Consider the following 24,287-nt stretch of genomic DNA (forward strand, 5'->3'; position numbering starts at 1 on the left):
CTTTGATACATATTTGACCACAGACGGACGATGTCTGTCCATTGGTATCTTTGATACATATTTGACCACAGACGGACGATGTCTGTCTGTCCATTGGTATCTTTGATACATATTTGACCACAGACGGACAATGTCTGTCTGTCCATACCTGTACTTCCTCCTTTGTGAGCAGACCGTGATCTTTATTTACTCCATCCTGTCGACTCCATGAGTACTCTTGTTCGTGGGTGTTGTAGAAAAACTTAGAGCCGTCCTTTAACCTGTTCATCATCCAGCCACTCCCACACTCGCCTGTTACCAAAGATAAGAAATATAAATTATATAAACTTTATTTACTTTACAACAATTGTAAAACAAGTTATACCAACTTAATATATTAATCACGCTTGTTGGCCAGGATGGAAGTGTGTGATTGGTCTAACTGTGAGAGGAAACCAGAGTACTCAGAGAAATCCCATGTGGTCCCGAAGGTGACCCGTTTGTACAAGAGGACTACATACTTACCTTTCTGTGACTTTGTGTTTCCCGCCTCTACGAGTTTCTGGAGGTACATATCTTTGCACTCTGGAACAACACTGTGTAAGGCAAGGTCACCAGCGGTCAAGGCCTCCAAAAGTAGGTCACTGTCATTTTCACCAGATACTTTGTTGACTTCTTCCACAGCCAAGGATGCTGCAAGTATCACATGTATAGATTTAAGGTTTAACTCAAAAGTTGTTGGAATTTTTTCATTGTGTATCAAAGAGTTTTGTGACAATTTTGCCAAAATATTAGGTAGGATTTAATTAATTGAACATGTACTTAGCAACATTCCAGAAATAAATATGATTTCTGATTTCTATGAAAATGCTAAATGTAAAGTTTAAAATGTATCAATTTTAAATTACATAGTGAGGGTGATTGCCACGATCAGATGGGACAATATATGGATGAAGCTTACGTTTTTATCAGGGTTGGTACGTAGCTGTTAATCGTTAATAACGTTACTAACCAAATATTACTTTTGCTAACCAGTAAATCGAAAAAATTAATTTTTCGTATGAGTTACCTCCCTTGTAATACTATTGCATCTTGTTGACGAACAAGCTACATGTAAAGAAGTCTGGCATGACTGAACACTACTCAGTGGCCAGGCCGAAAATAAAGTTGCTATGAAAACTAATCACTAGTCCTATTATCATTCCCAAGCCCCATGTTTGAGTTCATTTTGTGGTCAGTCTTGGACATAGGTAGATCTAACATATTTGATTACATACAATCATGACTATGCCACCTGCAGCTAATTAAAAGTTTCAGAAATATCTTAAACAATAGAACAATGGATTGTGCAAGTGTCAAATATGTGTTTTATTCTATAGAGACTAGGGGAACCTCAAATCTTTTGAATCACCTGAGATTAAAATAGGGACCACAGATAGATTTCGGTTCGGATACACACTCTCAAGCACACTAACAATCATATAGAAAAGAGTTTAAATTCCCAAATGATGAGCTTTTACAGTCTTAGACTCTGCCATATTCCTATATCGGTAACTAATAGTTCATACAAATATGACTCTCCTCGCACATTAACACGAAAATAAATCCCAGACGAAATGTAAGCAATTTACAGATTTGTAGATGGAGGAATACAATACATACTTTTCAGCCCCAACTCAGCATCTCGATTAGAATTGACAATGGCCTTCTGTATTTCCTCTACCCATAATTCAGCGTCAGCATCACTGGATTCCTGTTGAATTTAACAGTATTTTCATTGAATAGATGACTTTAATACATAATCAAGGAGCTAACTTGACTGAAAACAAATATTAGAATCTACTAGAGACACATTGTAATCAAAAGACTATTCCAGCATTCTGATGTAATACTTTTTTCTATTATACAAGGAGTTGAATACCAATTTGAATCCAATATATTCAATATTCATCAATTTCATATCAAATCAATATACATATCATACCTTTATTTCTGTGACCTAAATATTAACCTGATCAATAAATTAAGTATAATTTTCGGAATGTCAAAATGTATTAATGTTAGAAAATTTGTCTTTGGCCTGAACTTTTTATCACAAGATTGCTTCTTGTGAAACTACAGAAGATAGAACTTAAAACTCCAACCATTTCAAATGGCGGTAATCTTCCTGGGTGGATACCTTGTCATATTCAATAGAGATCATTCCTGTGTGGTGAACATAATATTTGGAAACAATGACTTCTCAACATCCACGAATGTTTATATTATTTATTGTGGTCTAGACGTTGTTGACAAGTTTCGACCACTAGGCAGCCGTCATTAGGAACCCTAGTTCTACAGTGATAGACAATTTATTCCAGTATAATCTACTACTCCCCAGGTCCAGACACAAGTAACTAACAAACCTGCTCCTTAGATTCAATTTCCCGGCACAGAAGAACCTGATATCTGTATGCATTCTGGTCCTCAACGTCCTCTAGCTTGGCTGTTGGCTCCTTCAGGGAGGCCAAGGTCACGTCAGGGTTGCCCTGTCTGATAGCATTATTGATGTCTCCAATGGCTAGAACACCTACAAACCACAAAACGTTTTTTTTTTTTTTTTTTTTGCAAATTCAAATTCATAACCTTTTCAAAGAGAATCAATACATAGCAAAGACATTTTTCTTCCTTTTTTGCTGGACATTATGAAGTAATTTACTTAAAACATTTCACTGTTAAAGTATTTCTCTTTTTCAAAGAACATGGATTCGGTATCAAGTCTTACAAAGATTATTAATGAATGGAAATATATATCTATATGGGCTTTATGACAATACACAAAATATCTCCAGTGTTACCGTAATATTACAAACAGTTAGTGTTTATATAGATATACGTACGCTCGTGTTCCTCACAGACCTGCTGGTTCACTTGGTCAATGGTTGAACAGATCTCAAAGTGTGTGAGAAGTGTACAGGGCAACTGTAAAATAAAAGTGGATATATCAACCACAACGAAAACAACAAAACAACATCACATAGAGGCTTTAGTTGTGATAGATCAACCACAACGAAAACAACAAAACAACAACACCACATAGAGGCTTTAGCTGTGATTGATCAACAACAAAATTAAAATCCCCTAAAACTACAGTAACAGTTATTTTCAGAAGGATCTTTTTTCTAATATTTTCAAAGAGAGTAAAAAAACATAATAAACATATTGAGAACAAGCAAATCTGTGGAATTCATATCCCCACTTTCCTGACAAATTTGAGGTTAGGAGTAAACATGTCATTATAGCTAGACAGAATGATTTTGAGCCATAATGTATTGCTTTAAACTCAAAAAAAAAAATGTAAAGCCCTATACAGAAGTTAGATGTATTATTGAACATGTATTACAGGATTAAGTAAACTGATTTTGCAAGACGAATCGTGACAGACAGGCAGGCGAACCCAAATTAATATTTCCCGTTTCAATGAAAGCAGGGGAAATAAAATTCAATTGAGAAAGACAATTTTTTTCCTCAATTTCTTTTTTTTTTGGCTTTTAACTTTCTGTAAAATCATGAAAATTTTAGACACATATACATACAACCTTTAAAGTAAGTACAAGTAGAATGACATGGTTCATAGAACCTCGAACTAACATAGGAAAATCTTATCCACGTAAAGAATACTACTCGCCAGTTCTATATCATAAATTCACTTCAGCATCCTCTGACAATATTAACATAACCAGGGGCTGTCAGATCAGACACAAACTACATGCTTATATAAAATATCTAGCTAGCTTAAAAACAGTCTGTACAGTTTATAAGTTTATAAGCTTGCAACTTTTTTCTAATGCATTATATTCAATGACTATAGAATTACAAGCAGCGACAGTGTGTGTATGTATATATACCAATCAACAGATACACAAAATTCAAGTCAGGTAAAGTCAAGTAAGATTTTATAGAAATATATCATCACTTCTTATATCATCTGAACTGTACATCATTAGTAGAAGATGGTCATGCTGACATGCTGAAATATAATACCGTATTTATCCTCAAATAAGTCCCCTCACCAAGTTTAGTATCAAAGATTGGGGGCTTATTGGTATTAGTGAAGCAGTTTTAGCTGACTATTTTTTAAAAATTAATGATTCTGCAAAAATGAAGAAGGGCCTTATTCATGAGTGGAGGCTTCGTTGTAAGCGGGGGCTTATTTACGGATAAATACAGTTGCAGTGCAATGAGTTATATAATATGTTACTATTTTTCTGTGAAGTAACGTCATAACTAGTTTTTTGTGATCTGGGTACTTAGATAGGTCTTAGAGAAATGACAGATATCATAACCACCAGAGAAACAGGAAATTAATTACGAGCTGGAATCTGAAGGGTGGACAACAACTCGTGGCTATAGATATGGTGTTTTAAATAGTTCTGGAAAGTTTCACTTGATTCGTGTCCAATGATTGAATTAAGGAATCTTCATAACGTTTTTTTTTTTCACTAAGCATCACCTAAAATACCAGTATCTTTAATTCTAAATGCTGATTGTGCCATGAATATAATCTCGTAGAAAAAACAATACTTTAATACGTTGAGACAATTCTAAAATTTGTCCCCTAAAAAACATGGATGCAAAATTGCATTAATGAACCATTCAAAAACTGCTTTTAGTATAAAACAGCTATCAAACAGAGCATACAACAGCTGTAACATCATTTATTTTTTGTAAAAAAGTATAACTATCCAGGAATCTGTGCATGTGTCCAATAACAAGCCTAAGATGTATAGATATATGTTATAGATAATACAGGCGAGAGTTAAGGCAAATAACAATAAGATAATTCAACTCTCAACTCACACCAACAGTCTCGTCCGACTCGGTTGTCTCCTGAACACTCTGTTGGAATAAATACAAATCAGGATCTAGAGATATAACAACTAATCCTTTGACTGGGACTTACGATGTACCGCGTGATCATATCCAGCTAATCCTTTGACTGGGACTTACGATGTACCGCGTGATCATATCCAGCTAATCGTTTGACTGGGACTTACGATGTACCGCGTGATCATATCCAGCTAATCGTTTGACCAGTAAGCAGCGAAGTCATCATTTTAGTTTTTAGTAAAACAACTGTAATACCTATATTCCCAACAAAGATTTGCTGCTTTGTTGCCTTTTTTATCACACACGTCTCACAATAAACCAACAACTGACATACGTCATACGACAATGGTGTCATCACAACAGCTGACATACATCATACGACAACAATGTCCTCACAACAGCTGACATACATCATACGACAATGGTGTCACCATAACAGCTGACAGACATCATACGACAATGGTGTCACCACAACAACTGACATACATCATACGACAATGGTGTCCTCACAACAGCTGACATACATCATACGACAATGGTGTCACCACAACAACTGACATACATCATATAACAATGGTGTCCTCACAACAGCTGACATACATCATACGACAATGGTGTCACCACAACAGCTGACAGACATCATACGACAATGGTGTCACCACAACAGTTGACATACATCATATAACAATGGTGTCCTCACAACAGCTGACAGACATCATACGACAATGGTGTCACCACAACAACTGACAGACATCATACGACAATGGTGTCACCATAACAGCTGACAGACATCATACGACAATGGTGTCACCACAACAACTGACATACATCATACGACAATGGTGTCCTCACAACAGCTGACATACATCATACGACAATGGTGTCACCACAACAGCTGACAGACATCATACGACAATGGTGTCACCACAACAGCTGACATACATCATACGACAATGGTGTCCTCACAACAGCTGACATACATCATACGACAATGGTGTCACCACAACAACTGACATACATCATACGACAATGGTGTCACCACAACAACTGACATACATCATATAACAATGGCCTGGTGTCCCCCAACAGCTGACATACATCATATAACAATGGTGTCCCCTAACAGCTGACATACATCATATAACAATGGTGTCCCCTAACAGCTGACATACATCATATAACAATGGTGTCCCCTAACAGCTGACAGACATCATACAACAATGGTGTCCTCACAACAGCTGACATACATCATATAACAATGGCCTGGTGTCCCCCAACAGCTGACATAAGCCATATGACGACGAGTCTGAACAACAGCTAAATTCAAATGACACTAGTGTCCACACAGGTGTTAATTGTTAGCAATGATGTCTCTACAAAACAACCTGGTTTAATAACTCAAGTTTATCAGTTCGAACCAGGAAGGTATTTAGTTTTTATTTACCTCAACTTTTGCAGCCCTTGCATGAACCAGCCCCTTCTGGTATCTGTCGAGGTTCTGTTCCTCCAAATTATGTATACAAGCATCTTCATTTGTCAGAGTTTTAAACGTGGCACCCTGATCTCCTACTTCAACAGCTTCATTGATGGCAGCGACAGCGGACAAGACTGAAACATTTAATGTATATACTTACAGTCTTGAAAACCGTAGAATACAAATAGGAGACTCCATAGAGAGGTCTGTTAATATATAATCATTCTAAGACTACTTTTTGACTTCTCCATTGAGAGACAGTGTCAATAGTGTACAGTTCCTTATTCATAACATGATCGATTATTGAGAGATTCTGTCATCCCTGTTTTGTTCTTAAACCCAGTAATTTCTAACTACATCTTAAACCCCGCCATAATCTTTTCACTTTTAAATCTTGTCACGCCAATTGAGGATGTTTAAATCTTGTCACCCCATTTGGGGATGTTTAAATTTGTCATCCCATTTGGGGATGTTGCAATCTTTCCCATTTGATGATGTTTGAATTCCTATTTAGCACAGCTTTACCTTTAACAGCAGCAAAAATTTCATCGTAGTCCAGGTCGTCCTGTAAAACACAAAACGATTTAGTCATTATTACTGATATAGTCAAACCTGCCTTAGCGACCACCTGTCAGACGCGACTAACAACCATCATTTCTATGTCCCAAGCAATTTTTTTTCAACAACTTTCTGGTTTTAAAATGAAAGTAGAAGTCATAATCATGAGGAAACCAGACAAACTTGTCTACTTTTACTCTGTCATGATGTAGAAAACGCAGTAATGTGACTAATAATCTGGATGGAAGTCCGGACGAGGAATTCAGGAAGGCAATTTCTCTTGAGTGGTCTCTTGATAAAGATTCTATAATATTTTCTATATTAATTTATTTGAAGATTGAGGAAATTTCATTTTCATAATCATGAACTTTACTTGTTGGGTCATTTTCATTGAACCTGGATTAAGAGACCACCTGTTCTATGTGAGATTTATATTGGCTATCTCAGAAGGTCATATATGACAGGTTTGAGTGAACATCCTAGTAAGATGTGTCAACAATTCACTAATTTGTTAGAATCCAAGCTTCGCTGATCTTCTGATCACTCTTACCATAAAACATCAATTAAAGTAACTTTTATCTGATAAACACTATAGTACCATTGATGAAAAATATTTTTTGAAAGTGTCGTTAATCAAAGTTTATATAACTTAAGACGTGGAATTTTCATTATTTGAATCTGAATGAGTACCTGCTTCTCCTGTCGCATGTTAAAGAACTCTTCAAGATATAGGGTATCTCCGTAAGGATTGACAGGCGGTAGTTTGGCCGCAGGGTTCTGGAGGGCCCTCATCAGCACAGTCGCGTCGCTGTTATTTATAGCGGCATTGATGGCAATCACACACTGAGACTCTGTAAAAATATATAGAGGATATCTAACAGTGTCTTCAGTAATACCAAATATATAGAGGATATCTAACAGTGTCTTCAGTAATACCAAATATATAGAGGATATCTAACAGTGTCTTCAGTAATACCAAATATATAGAGGATATCTAACAGTGTCTCAGTGTCTTCAGTAATACCAAATATATAGAGGATATCTAACAGTGTCTTCAGTAATACCAAATATATAGAGGATATCTAACAGTGTCTTCAGTAATACCAAATATATAGAGGATATCTATCAGTGTCTTCAGTAATACCAAATATATAGAGGATATCTAACAATGTCTTCAGTAATACCAAATATATAGAGGATATCTAACAGTGTCTTCAGTAATACCAAATATATAGAGATATATAGAGAATATCTAACAGTGTCTTCAGTAATACCAAATATATAGAGGATATCTAACAATTTCTTCAGTAATACCAAATAATAAGAGGAATATTCTAACAGTGTCTTCAGTAATACAAATATATAGAGGTATCTAACAATGTCTTCAGTAATTACCAAATATATAGAGGATATCTAACAGTGTCTTCAGATAATACCAAATATATAGAGGATATCTAACAGTGTCTTCAGTAATACCAAATATATAGAGGATATCTATCAGTGTCTTCAGTAATACCAAATATATAGAGGATATCTATCAGTGTCTTCAGTAATACCAAATATATAGAGGATATCTATCAGTGTCTTCAGTAATACCAAATATATATAGGATATCTATCAGTGTCTTCAGTAATACCAAATATATAGAGGATATCTATCAGTGTCTCTAGTAATACCAAATAAATAGAGGATATCTAACAGTGTCTTCAGTAATAACAAAAGTATTTCACGAATGGGGCTAATATTTTAATATTCCTCATGAGTGCACAACAAGAGTTAAAAATATCAAAATATTAGCCCCATGAGTGAAATATATTTGGTATTGCCAAAGATACTTTAGATATTCTGTTTAATACATTTTTATAACAAAATAAATGGGTTGGCTTTTTTTTTTCCTCTCTGATGTTTGTAAGCAGTGTTCTGATTGGTCAAATCAGAAAAATAGATATTTTTCACAAGTGAAAAAATATCTGTTTTATAGAATGAATAATTTTCCATATTTCGCTAGTAAAAATGTAATAGATTGTTTTCTATTACCGTAACTTCAATATCACATACATAAGATTGTAAAACAGGGTAAGAGCTAAATAACCATTCATCCCTTTGGGAGTGAAGACAGGGATCTCACTTACTCTGATATTCTACATCAGCATCCAGGTTGGCCGCGGAGACAGCTTGTTGGATTTCTTCTCTCTCCAAGATCACATCTTCTTCTCCATTGTTATTCTGGAAAAGAAAATAATACAAGGTCTAAAAGTTATCATCGTGTCAATGTGGATACCATCATGTACGCAGACCTAGTAGGATGAATATCAATGTTATCTTTTTACTCATTATCATTCATGTGTGTCAGGAATTTCCCATCCGTCCCTTCTTCAAGGCAGTAAGATATATCTGTAGCACGACTTCTTTTCATTTCATTCTTTCTTTAGTTCTGAGGACAAAAATCAATCTATTGTGGAAGTGTTTTAGGTTGACAACTTCCTGTAAATGTTGAGTGTACCGTTTACCTTTGTGAGTTTATCTATTCTGATGCTACGCTGATGATCAAAATAAATTTGGGATGGTCCGTCATTGGCTGTAACCTCAGAATATAGGCGCAGCGTAGGCCTTTCAGTAATCTTTACAATCTGCACTATAAGCTATAATCAACTACAGAATATAGACGTCTTCAGAAAATATCTTTAAACATTAAAATGTAGCTAAACAGATGATATGTTCCTATTTGACCATAATATACACATGTAAGATATTTCTGGTAGGAATCCAGACTTTACATGGCAGGGGCATAAGGGACATCTGTGGGAACTTGTAAACCTCAACTGTTTCCACTCGAGATGTGCCAATGGTAAATTTTTTTGTTTTTGTTACATGTATTCACAATATTCAATTTCCTAAAAATCTTTGCAAAACACTTTTTTTCAGGTTTCAAGACTTACTCTTCATTAACAGAGTTGTCTGCCCTTCATACCTGTTTATTTTCATAGGACTCTTTGAGACGTTCTTTGTAGTACGAAATGTTGTCGTCATTGACGCCCTTGAGGCCGAGGAACTGAGATTTCAGGGCCTGGAGTAGCAGGGAGGGATCCATCTTCAGCAGTGCGTCATTAAGACGATCTAAGGCATGTATGGCTGAAACAAGGGACATCACTCTAACATCAATTAAGTCAAATTGATTTAAATATAACGGTTTTTATTTCTTATTAGTATATTTGAGAGGACTGTCTAAGCCACATCATTTGCTAACTTCTGATACTGCTGATAACAAAAACTGACAGATTGTGATCATTACAAATATCTTTGTGATCAAGTGACCTCATGTTTACGATCACGTGATGATATCTTTATCATGTGACCTCATGTTTACGATCACGTGATATCTTTGTGAATAGGTGATCATACTTACTGTTGACTTTGTTGATGTTTCCCTGTATCTCTGCCTGAGTGAGCAGTTCATCGTAAACATCCTGTTCGTAGTTACCATCCGGGTCGAGACTCTGCAAGTACAATCAGTTTCAAAGTGAGGCTAACCCAAGATATGCTTCCCAAACATTTTTTTTCTATGCTGCTACATGGAATAAAATTATTACAAAGCTATCAGGACATTGAGTAGATCTAGATTATAAGCTATAATTTTCTTAAAAAAAATAAAATAAACAATGACCTTGACTTTGGTATCTACTATCTAAATAGTAACAGCAAAACCTTGACATTGTTGTCATGTATATCCACTCAATGTTAATCAATGCCGGTTAAATTCTTTGCGATGAAGAATTTGCAGTGAATGAGCACAGCAAATTGTCTTGCAAAACTAATCAATAGTATTGGCACAATCAAGTCCTGCAGGCTCACCATCCAAACTGTCAAATCAGAAAGCAAATTACCTCAATATTTCAACCAATCAGAAGTCATTAACTAAAGTCACCAGAAATGATCTGACAATATCTGTCTGAAGCCCTCTCTATCACAAACTTATACAACAACCTCTACAGTTAATCACTTTTCACTCTGGCTTCTCACTGATTTCTCAAGGGGTAAAACTTACTATATAATTTCCAAATTAAAGCAAAAAAAAATGTTTTCCAGAATATGCAAGGGACACCTATGGAATTCCAAAACTCTGAATTAGTTTGATAGGATTGCCCAGACATAAACTGTGACTGAATGGACAGATAGCAGACAGAGGACCCACATTTGTATTCCTTAGAGAGTGGAGTCAAATTGAAATAGAGGAGTAGAAAGAACGATTATCATTTTCCAGACAAAAGACTTGACAAAGTGGGAGACTGAGTAATACTGATAATTCTAAAACACAGAATACCAAATATCATTCTCTCATGATGTTTTTGCCCTGTCAAATGAAATTTGAAACAAAGTAACTACAGAGGTAAGATTTGTGCCTTCCAAGAAAGGAGAAAAGTACATTAGAAAACAAGGAAAAATACTAACCCTACCTGCAAAAACATCATTTTGGGGCTTTTCAGACCGAAACCAAAGGGTTTTGTTTTTTTGAAAACCAAAAAAAAAAAAAGGAAATCCTCTGAGGAAGAATCTCAGCCCCTATAATACATTTATTGAATTTTTTATGACACAAGTTCTTTTTTTCTCTGACTTATAAAAGATCATACCTCTAAAGTTTGAAAACGATAACTACAGTCGAACCATATTATCTCGAGGGCAGCTGGGTTGTGAAAATCTGAGATATATTCCAGATAACTGAGTAAATTATATCTTTCTTATTGTTGGGACTGAACTTTACTTGAAGTGAAGCAGAGTTTTTGAGTTGTAAGAGTTCCGAATAACAAAGTTCCACTATAATTTCATAGCGACATATTAACCCTATTTATCAAAATGTACAAATGACAAACAAGACCACGAAGCCTTCATGTTCATCAAGTTCTCTATACTGTATCATTATATTAGTTGTTTTAAATTATATGACCAATACAATTCAAAGTGTTGGAAAACAATAAACTGCCTTATCATATACATGTTTATAGCATACAGATTTATGTGACTTGAGAGTTGATCACAGTGACCTCTTTGTTGTATTCTGCAGTCCCACCTAGGTTTCTCCTAAGAGGTGAATCACATGTACAGTGACCTATTTATTGTATACTTAAGTCCCTCCTAGGTTTCTCCTAAGAAGTAGATCACAGTGACCTATTTATTGTATACTGCAGTCCCTCCTAGGTTTTTCCTTTCTAGTTTCCTGTCTTTAATGAAAGAGTATACGAAATTGCCACAAGCAAAATGTTAACAGATGGACACGCAACATCATAGAACCATCTGAATACCCAGACCCTGATGACAGACAGGCCTACCTTATTGTGTGCGATATCTCTCTTAGTCTGTTTATCCTGATGACAGACAGGCCTACCTTATTGTGTGATATCTCTCTTAGTCTGTTTACCCTGATGACAGACAGACCTACCTTATTGTGTGCGATATCTCTCTTCGTCTGTTTTGCACAGAAAAGGAGTTCCTGGTAATCTTCAGATCCATCTGTCCTCAAATTTACCAACATGGCCGATGGATTCTGGAGGGCGGCCATGGTCTCCTCTGCATTTTCATGATCCACAGCCTCATTGATGGCAATAATGGCAGCATGCACTTAAAACAAATCATCAAGTTTTAAAAACATTACAGTGAAGTGAACATGTTGTGATCTAGCGACTACTTACCAGAACTTTAAATATCACAGTCTAGTAGCAATTGAAAGGACTATAACCTCTATTTCCCCTATTGGGCCCCTTTGAGCCAACATTTATACAAACTCTGTTCTCCTTCCCCAAAGAATATCCCTGATCAAATGGTTCAAATCAATTCATAACTTTAAGGCTAGTAGTGACTAAAAGGACTAACCTCCTTCGGTTCAGGTGGGCTAAACATGGCTGAAAAGCGCACAGATTGGGAAATATTCAGTTGAATATTGATATTAGCTAAGTAAAATTGAAGTGTGGTAAACTAAATGGTGCGATAGTGTTGTCAATGCCTCTGTTGTCTAGTGTTGCCTCTGGCCTTAGTATTATACCATCCCTCAACTACACTTGTGTATTACACCATCCCTCAACTACACTTGTGTATTACACCATCCCTCAACTACACTTGGGTATTATACCATCCCTCAACTACGTTTGTGTATTACACCATCCCTCAACTACACTTGGGTATTACACCATCCCTCAACTACACTTGGATATTACACCATCCCTCAACTACACTTGGGTATTATACCATCCCTCAACTACACTTGGGTATTACACCAACCCTCAACCACAATTTGATACTATATATTATCCCTCAACTACACCTGTGTATTACACCTTCCCTCAACTACACTTGGGTATTATACCATCCCTCAACTACACTTGGGTATTACACCACCCCTCAACTACACTTGTGTATTACACCATCCTCAACTACACTTGGGGTAATACACCATCCCTCAACTACACTTGGGTATTATACCATCCCTCAACTACACTTGGATAGTATACACCATCCCTCAACTACACTTGGGTATTACACCATCCCTCAACTACACTTGGGTATTACACCATCCCTCAACTACACTTGGGTATTACACCATCCCTCAACTACACTTGGGTATTACACCATCCCTCAACTACACTTGGGTATTATACCATCCCTCAACTACACTTGGGTATTATACCATCCCTCAACTACACTTGGGTATTATACCATCCCTCAACTACACTTGGGTATTATACCATCCCTCAACTACACTTGGATAGTATACACCATCCCTCAACTACACTTGGGTATTACACCATCCCTCAACTACACTTGGGTATTATACCATCCCTCAACTACACTTGGGTATTATACCATCCCTCAACTACACTTGGGTATTACACCATCCCTCAACTACACTTGGGTATTATACCATCCCTCAACTACACTTGGGTATTATACCATCCCTCAACTACACTTGGATATTATACCATCCCTCAACTACACTTGGGTATTATACCATCCCTCAACTACACTTGGATACTATAACCATCCCTCAACTACACTTGGGTATTATACCATCCCTCAACTACACTTGTGTATTATACCATCCCTCAACTACACTTGGGTATTATACCATCCCTCAACTACACTTGGGTATTACACCATCCCTCAACTACACTTGGATACTATACCATCCCTCAACTACACTTGGGTATTATACCACCCCTCAACTACACTTGGGTATTACACCATCCCTCAACTACACTTGGGTATTATACCATCCCTCAACTACACTTGGGTATTATACCACCCCTCAACTACACTTGGGTATTACACCATCCCTCAACTACACTTGGGTATTATACCATTCCTCAACTACACTTGGATAGTATATACCATCCCTCAACTACACTTGGGTATTATATACCATCCTCAACTACACTTGGGTATTACACCATCCTTCAGCTACACTTGGATAGTATATACCATCCCTCAACTACACTTGGGTATTATATACCATCCTCAACTACACTTGGGTATTATACCATACCTCAACTACACTTGGATATCATACCATCCCTCAACTACACTTGGGTATTATACCATCCCTCAACTACACTTGGGTATTATACCATCCCTCAACCACACTGGGGTATTATACCATCCCTCAACTACACTTGTGTATTACACCATCCCCCAACTACACTTGGGTATTATACCATCCCTCAGCTATACTTGGGTATTACACCATCCCTCAACTACACTTGGGTATTATACCATCCCTCAACTACACTTGGGTATTACACCATCCCTCAACTACACTTGTGTATTACACCATCCCTCAACTACACTTGTGTATTATACCATCCCTCAACTACACTTGGGTATTATACCATCCCTCAACTACACTCGAGTATTATACCATCCCTCAACTACACTTGGGTATTATACCATCCCTCAACTACACTTGGGTATTACACCATCCCTCAACTACACTTGGGTATTATACCATCCCTCAACTACACTTGGGTATTATACCATCCCTCAACTACACTTGGGTATTATACCATCCCTCAACTGCACTTGTGTTTTACACCATCCCTCAACTACACTTGGGTATTATACCATCCTCAACTACACTTGGGTATTATACCATCCTCAACTACACTTGGGTATTATACCATCCCTCAACTACACTTGGGTATTATACCATCCCTCAACTGCACTTGTGTATTACACCATCCCTCAACTACACTTGGGTATTATACCATCCCTCAACTACACTTGGGTATTATACCATCCCTCAACTGCAATTGGGTATTATACCATCCTCAACTACACTTGGGTATTATACCATCCTCAACTACACTTGGGTATTACACCATCCCTCAACTACACTTGGGTATTATACCATCCCTCAACTACACTTGGGTATTATACCATCCCTCAACTACACTTGGGTATTACACCATCCCTCAACTACACTTGGATAGTATATACCATCCCTCAGCTACACTTGGGTATTATACCATCCCTCAACTACACTTGGGTATTACACCATCCCTCAGCTACACTTGGGTATTATACCATCCCTCAGCTACACTTGGGTATTACACCATCCCTCAACTACACTTGGGTATTACATCATGCCTCAACTACACTTGTGTATTATACCATCCCTCAACTACACTTGGGTATTATACCATCCCTCAGCTACACTTGGATATTACACCATCCCTCAACTACACTTGGGTATTACACCATCCCTCAACTACACTTGGGTATTATACCATCCCTCAACTACACTTGGGTATTACACCATCCCTCAACTACACTTGGGTATTACACCATCCCTCAACTACACTTGTGTATATATACCATCCCTCAGCTACACTTGGGTATTATACCATCCCTCAGCTACACTTGGGTATTACACCATCCCTCAACTACACTTGGGTATTACACCATCCCTCAACTACACTTGGGTATTATACCATCCTCAACTACACTTGGGTATTATACCATCCTCAACTACACTTGGGTATTATACCATCCCTCAACTACACTTGGGTATTATACCATCCCTCAACTGCACTTGTGTATTACACCATCCCTCAACTACACTTGCGTATTATACCATCCCTCAACTACACTTGGGTATTATACCATCCCTCAACTGCAATTGGGTATTATACCATCCTCAACTACACTTGGGTATTATACCATCCCTCAACTACACTTGGGTATTATACCATCCCTCAACTACACTTGTGTATTACACCATCCCTCAACTACATTTGAGTATTATACCATCCCTCAACTACACTTGGGTATTACACCATCCCTCAACTACACTTGGGTATTATACCATTCCTCAACTACACTTGGATAGTATATACCATCCTTCAGCTACACTTGGATAGTATATACCATCCCTCAACTACACTTGGGTATTATATACCATCCTCAACTACACTTGGGTATTATACCATCCCTCAACTACACTTGGGTATTATACCATCCCTCAACTACACTTGGGTATTATACCATCCCTCAACTGCACTTGTGTATTACACCATCCCTCAACTACATTTGAGTATTATACCATCCCTCAACTACACTTGGGTATTATACCACCCCTCAACTACACTTGGGTATTATACCATCCCTCAACTGCAATTGGGTATTATACCATCCTCAACTACACTTGGGTATTATACCATCCCTCAACTACACTTGGATAGTATATACCATCCCTCAGCTACACTTGGGTATTACACCATCCTCAACTACACTTGGGTATTATACCATCCCTCAACTACACTTGGGTATTATACCATCCCTCAACTACACTTGGGTATTACACCATCCCTCAACTACACTTGGGTATTATACCATCCCTCAACTACACTTGGGTATTATACCATCCCTCAACTACACTTGGGTATTACACCATCCCTCAACTACACTTGGATAGTATATACCATCCCTCAGCTACACTTGGGTATTATACCATCCCTCAACTACACTTGGGTATTACACCATCCCTCAGCTACACTTGGGTATTATACCATCCCTCAGCTACACTTGGGTATTACACCATCCCTCAACTACACTTGGGTATTACATCATGCCTCAACTACACTTGTGTATTATACCATCCCTCAACTACACTTGGGTATTATACCATCCCTCAGCTACACTTGGATATTACACCATCCCTCAACTACACTTGGGTATTACACCATCCCTCAACTACACTTGGGTATTATACCATCCCTCAACTACACTTGGGTATTACACCATCCCTCAACTACACTTGGGTATTACACCATCCCTCAACTACACTTGTGTATATATACCATCCCTCAGCTACACTTGGGTATTATACCATCCCTCAGCTACACTTGGGTATTACACCATCCCTCAACTACACTTGGGTATTACACCATCCCTCAACTACACTTGGGTATTACACCATTCCTCAACTACACTTGAGTATTATACCATCCCTCAACTACAATTGGGTATTATACCATCCCTCAACTACACTTGGGTATTATACCATCCCTCAACTACACTTGGGTATTATACCACCCCTCAACTACACTTGGGTATTACACCATCCCTCAACTACACTTGGGTATTATACCATCCCTCAACTACGCTTGGGTATTAAACCATCCCTCAACTACACTTGGATAGTATATACCATCCCTCAGCTACACTTGGATACTATAACCATCCCTCAACTACACTTGGATAGTACATTTATATATAGCATCCCTCAGCTACACTTGGATACTATAACCATCCCTCAACTACACTTGGGTATTACACCATCCCTCAACTACACTTGGGTATTACACCATCCCTCAACTACACTTGGGTATTATACCATCCCTCAACTACACTTGGGTATTACACCATCCCTCAACTACACTTGGGTATTATACCATCCCTCAACTACACTTGGGTATTACACCATCCCTCAACTACACTTGGGTATTACACCATCCCTCAACTACACTTGGGTATTACACCATCCCTCAACTACACTTGGGTATTACACCATCCCTCAACTACACTTGGGTATTACACCATCCCTCAACTACACTTGTGTATTATACCATCCTCAACTACACTTGTGTATTATACCATCCTCAACTACACTTGGGTATTACACCATCCCTCAACTACACTTGTGTATTACACCATCCCTCAACTGCACTTGGGTATTATACCATCCCTCAACTACACTTGGGTATTATACCATCCCTCAATTACACTTGTGTATTATACCACCCCTCAACTACACTTGGGTATTATACCATCCCTCAACTGCACTTGTGTATTACACCATCCCTCAACTACATTTGAGTATTATACCATCCCTCAACTACACTTGGGTATTATACCACCCCTCAACTACACTTGGGTATTATACCATCCCTCAACTGCAATTGGGTATTATACCATCCTCAACTACACTTGGGTATTATACCATCCCTCAACTACACTTGGATAGTATATACCATCCCTCAGCTACACTTGGGTATTACACCATCCTCAACTACACTTGGGTATTATACCATCCCTCAACTACACTTGGGTATTATACCATCCCTCAGCTACACTTGGATATTACACCATCCCTCAACTACACTTGGGTATTACACCATCCCTCAACTACACTTGGGTATTATACCATCCCTCAACTACACTTGGGTATTATACCATCCCTCAACTACACTTGGGTATTACACCATCCCTCAACTACACTTGGGTATTACACCATTCCTCAACTACACTTGAGTATTATACCATCCCTCAACTACAATTGGGTATTATACCATCCCTCAACTACACTTGGGTATTATACCATCCCTCAACTACACTTGGGTATTATACCACCCCTCAACTACACTTGGGTATTACACCATCCCTCAACTACACTTGGGTATTATACCATCCCTCAACTACGCTTGGGTATTAAACCATCCCTCAACTACACTTGGATAGTATATACCATCCCTCAGCTACACTTGGATACTATAACCATCCCTCAACTACAATTGGATAGTACATTTATATATAGCATCCCTCAGCTACACTTGGATACTATAACCATCCCTCAACTACACTTGGGTATTACACCATCCCTCAACCACACTTGGGTATTACACCATCCCTCAACTACACTTGGGTATTATACCATCCCTCAACTACACTTGGGTATTACACCATCCCTCAACTACACTTGGGTATTATACCATCCCTCAACTACACTTGGGTATTACACCATCCCTCAACTACACTTGGGTATTACACCATCCCTCAACTACACTTGGGTATTACACCATCCCTCAACTACACTTGGGTATTACACCATCCCTCAACTACACTTGGGTATTACACCATCCCTCAACTACACTTGTGTATTATACCACCCCTCAACTACACTTGGGTATTATACCATCCCTCAACTGCACTTGTGTATTACACCATCCCTCAACTACATTTGAGTATTATACCATCCCTCAACTACACTTGGGTATTATACCACCCCTCAACTACACTTGGGTATTATACCATCCCTCAACTGCAATTGGGTATTATACCATCCTCAACTACACTTGGGTATTATACCATCCCTCAACTACACTTGGATAGTATATACCATCCCTCAGCTACACTTGGGTATTACACCATCCTCAACTACACTTGGGTATTATACCATCCCTCAACTACACTTGGGTATTATACCATCCCTCAACTACACTTGGGTATTACACCATCCCTCAACTACACTTGTGTATTATACCATCCTCAACTACACTTGTGTATTATACCATCCTCAACTACACTTGGGGTATTACACCCTCCCTCAACTACACTTGGGTATTACACCATCCCTCAACTACACTTGTGTATTACACCATCCCTCAACTGCACTTGGGTATTATACCATCCCTCAACTACACTTGGGTATTATACCATCCCTCAACTACACTTGGGTATTATACCATACCTCAGCTACACTTGGATACTATAACTATCCCTCAACTACACTTGGGTATTATACCATCCCTCAACTGCACTTGGGTATTATACCATCCCTCAACTACACTTGGGTATTACACCATCCCTCAACTACACTTGGGTATTATACCATCCCTCAATTACACTGGGGTATTACACCATCCCTCAATTACACTGGGGTATTACACCATCCCTCAACTACACTTGGATAGTATATAGCATCCCTTTACTAAACTCTGTTAAGTGTTACTAATGTCTATATCCCTTCTGGACCTCACTATCAGACCGTAGTGCCCACAAAAGAAGTCAATAATATTAGTAGTAAATGTTAGATACTCACAGGCAGCGTCATCCACACTGAGCTGTAAACAAAAACAAAATCTCATTAATCTCAAACTAAAGCTTAATATTTACTTTTCTATTACTGCATAAAACTCAGGTTTAATATCTACTCAACAAAGTCTATTATGGCATAAAACGCAGGTTTAATATCTACTTAATAAAGTCTATTATGGCATAAAATTTAAATATTTACTTATCAACTTATCAAATCCATCACTAACTTACTTATCTCACCTCATATCTACAGAACAATGTCTTTCATTCATTTCAGCATCAACTAACTTACTGATAAATGACAGAGCCATTATGATGTAATGTCATTTATTCTACATCAGAGAAAATAGAGCTATATATTCCTAATACATACAAGTATATTAATAAAGCATGAAATGGCTGCAACATATTTTTTTTTTTTTTTTTTAACTTTCCCATGACGCATTTGTTAATTTACAGCTTGAAATAGATTAATTCACAACACAAATTACCTCATTAGCTAGGATTCCTCCGATTTTACTGAACGCTGGCATCTGGATTCCATATTTTTCCAGTTCTTGTCTCATAGCACTAATTTCTTCCTCTAAAATTTAAATATTAAGGAGCAATGTTACACTGTTAGAAATCACACAACGGCTCATTCAGCCATGGAATTTGGCCATGTCGTAAATATCTTAGGGCACATGCATAATTACACAAATGACAGCACGTGATTGTCTTGTCAGTGAAAAATGTTCCATCTCAAAGTCAAAATTTTCCCGTCCTACAGGGAAATTAATTTGAGTTTCTGCTGATATTCTTCAAAATATGAGATATTTGATGAATAGAATCTTACACTTGTGTCAGCAGTAATATGAAATCTATTATACCAGTTAATTTGATAAAAGCTGATCATTAGCCTATAGTCAACTTTAAAGTACTATATGTTTTAGGTTTTGATATCATTCATTTTTGGAGGAAATACCAGAAATTGTGTTAAGTATATTAGTTATTTTTAGTAATACTGTAGTTATTCTATTAATTATTAATTATGAATTTCATAATATATTTATCAAAGACAGTCATATATTTCTAATTACAGGTACTTTCTGTAAACAATCATTGGCACGTCAATACTAATGACATATCAATTGAACTCATTCAATAAATTCTATCATGCATGGATACACATTTGTTGAAACATTATTAATGGTACAAAACTAACAAGATTTGGCAAATAAGTTTAGGCACTGTTAGAATAAAAGTGTGGACTGTGTATTAGAGTCTAAACATATATTAGATACTCTGTAGTGTGATAATATAAGTGTGGACTCTGTATTAGAGTCTAAACATATTAGATACTCTGTAGTGTGATAATATAAGTGTGGACTCTGTATTAGAGTCTAAACATATTAGATACTCTGTAGTGTAATAATATAAGATCTCTTCAGACTGTCAGCTGTCAGAGTAGATGAGAAAAGTTCTGTTGACATATTAAAGGTACCTGTCATTTTGATGTACAGGTAGAAGCTGTTTTAGTATACAAAGGAGATAAATATGTCCACTTTTGAGAAACAAAAATATAAAAAAAATGTCAAGGTCATTCTGAAGTCAGTCTATTCATAACTAACACATTCATTTCATGATATATCACAGATGGTGTCAAAACCAGGAAATCTTTCAGTGTTTTTTAATGATTTTCACCTGTTAAACTTTATTATATTATTTACCTGTTAACTGTACTTAACCACATAATTTAATATAAATCTCTAATTTTCCATAAAACTTACCAGTGAATTGCACTTTCCCATACAGATCTTGAATCTGTGGAGCAATTCCAAGCTTGAAACAGTACAAACTGAAAGTAAACAACAACAAATGTCAATCTAGAAAGATCCTTAATGAACCACCTTCACCACTCCTATGTTACCGTGGAATTGACACCCCTCCACCTTCACCACTCCTATGTTACCGTGGAATTGACCCCCTCCACCTTACCACTCCTATGTAACCATGGAATTGACCCCCTCCACCTTCACCACTCCTATGTAACCATGGAATTGACCCCCTCCACCTTACCACTCCTATGTAACCATGGAATTGACCCCCTCCACCTTCCCCACTTCTTAGTAACCATGGAATTGTCCCCATCCAACTTCACCACTTCTTAGTAACCATGGAATTATCCGCCCTCCCCCCCGCCTTCACCACTTCTTAGTAACCATGGAATTGTCCCCATCCAACTTCACCACTCCTATGTAACCATGGAATTGACCCGCTCTACCGTCCCTATGTAACCGTGAAATGGACCCCCTCAACCTTCACCACTCCTATGTAACCATGGAATTGACCCCCTCCACCTTCACCACTCCTATGTAACCATGGAATTGACCCCCTCCACCTTCACTACTCCTATGTAACCATGGAATTGACCCCCTCCACCTTCACCACTCCTATGTAACCATGGAATTGACCCCCTCCACCTTCACCACTCCTATCTAACCATGGAATTGACCGCTTCCACCTTCACTACTCCTTAGTAACCATGGAATTGACCCTGCACTCCATTACCACCTTCATTATGCCTCTTGGTAACCATGGAATTGACCCCCTCCACCTTCACTACTCCTTAGTAACCATGGAATTGACCCTGCACTCAATTGCCACCTTCATTATACCCCTTAGTAACCATGGAATTGACCCTGCACTCCATTGCCACCACCATTATACCCCTTGGTAACCATGGAATTGACCCTGCACTCCATTACCACCACCATTATACCCCTTAGTAACCATGGAATTGACCCTGCACTCAATTGCCACCACCATTATACCCCTTGGTAACCATGGAATTGACCCTGCACTCCATTGCCACCACCATTATACCCCTTGGTAACCATGGAATTGACCCTGCACTCCAGTGCCACCTTCATTATACCCCTTAGTAACCATGGAATTGACCCTGCACTCCATTGCCACCACCATTATACCCCTTGGTAACCATGGAATTGACCCTGCACTCAATTGCCACCTTCATTATACCCCTTAGTAACCATGGCATTGACCCTGCACTCCATTACCACCACCATTATACCCCTTAGTAACCATGGAATTGACCCTGTACTCCATTGCCACCACCATTATACCCCTTGGTAACCATGGAATCGACCCTGCACTCCATTGCCACCACCATTATACCCCTTGGTAACCATGGAATTGACCCTGCACTCAATTGCCACCTTCATTATACACCTTAGTAACCATGGAATTGACCCTGCACTCCATTACCACCACCATTATACCCCTTGGTAACCATGGAATTGACTCTGCACTCCATTGCCACCTTCATATACCCCTTAGTAACCATGGAATTGACCCTGCACTCTATTGCCACCACCATTATACCCCCTGGTAACCATGGAATTGACTCTGCACTCCATTGCCACCACCATTATACCCCTTGGTAACCATGGAATTGACCCTGCACTCCATTGCCACCTCTATTATACCCCTTGGTAACCATGGAATAGGCCCCAGAGTACCACTTCCTCCCCAATTTTACACATTACTTGTGGTTATGTTAATCTGACCCCGGGGTACTGCTGCTCTCTATCTTAACAGCTCTGGACAACCACCACACTCTGTGGTAACCTACACAAACCTACAGTCAGTATGCTTACCATTACCAAATGTCTTTATTGTAAAATCAATATCTGACTTCCTGATAAGACTGGTGCAGTTACCGACGGTTACGTGATGTCGAGAAAGCTAGAGAGGCCATATTGGCATGTGTCCTATCTTTTATGCCAACTTTCCTGAACACTGCCAATTTTTTACAGTTTACAAGATGGCTTTGGTTCCAACTTTATACAACCAAACAATGCCAACCTCATAACAGATTTAATGCTACTATAACGTTTACTTTTCATTCATGTGTAGCCCTGCCATGAGGTTTGCTAACACCTCTGTGTAAGGAATAATTGATACAACTACTAGGCTATTATCTGTGTGAATCATACGTGACGGGATTTGTCTACACCAATAAACATACAGACAAAAAATAACTTGA

The 24,287-nt window shown here is 38.1% G+C and overlaps 1 protein-coding gene across 1 annotated transcript in view; it reads right to left on the minus strand.

The window, feature by feature from the left end:
* The window catches only part of LOC117335021 (ras GTPase-activating-like protein IQGAP1), a 113,054-nt gene that overhangs the window by 39,118 nt on the left and 49,649 nt on the right, over window positions 1–24,287 (minus strand). Inside the window, 16 exon segments of the mRNA XM_033894913.1 lie at window positions 149–291; window positions 505–672; window positions 1,642–1,732; window positions 2,385–2,548; window positions 2,859–2,940; window positions 4,819–4,857; window positions 6,293–6,456; window positions 6,848–6,887; window positions 7,571–7,731; window positions 9,013–9,106; window positions 9,852–10,012; window positions 10,287–10,377; window positions 12,315–12,493; window positions 20,244–20,265; window positions 20,731–20,822; window positions 22,009–22,076. Coding sequence (XP_033750804.1) covers window positions 149–291; window positions 505–672; window positions 1,642–1,732; window positions 2,385–2,548; window positions 2,859–2,940; window positions 4,819–4,857; window positions 6,293–6,456; window positions 6,848–6,887; window positions 7,571–7,731; window positions 9,013–9,106; window positions 9,852–10,012; window positions 10,287–10,377; window positions 12,315–12,493; window positions 20,244–20,265; window positions 20,731–20,822; window positions 22,009–22,076 — 1,759 coding nt within the window.

The sequence above is a fragment of the Pecten maximus genome, chromosome 9, assembly GCF_902652985.1.
Source record: "Pecten maximus chromosome 9, xPecMax1.1, whole genome shotgun sequence".
Lineage (NCBI taxonomy): Eukaryota > Metazoa > Mollusca > Bivalvia > Pectinida > Pectinidae > Pecten > Pecten maximus.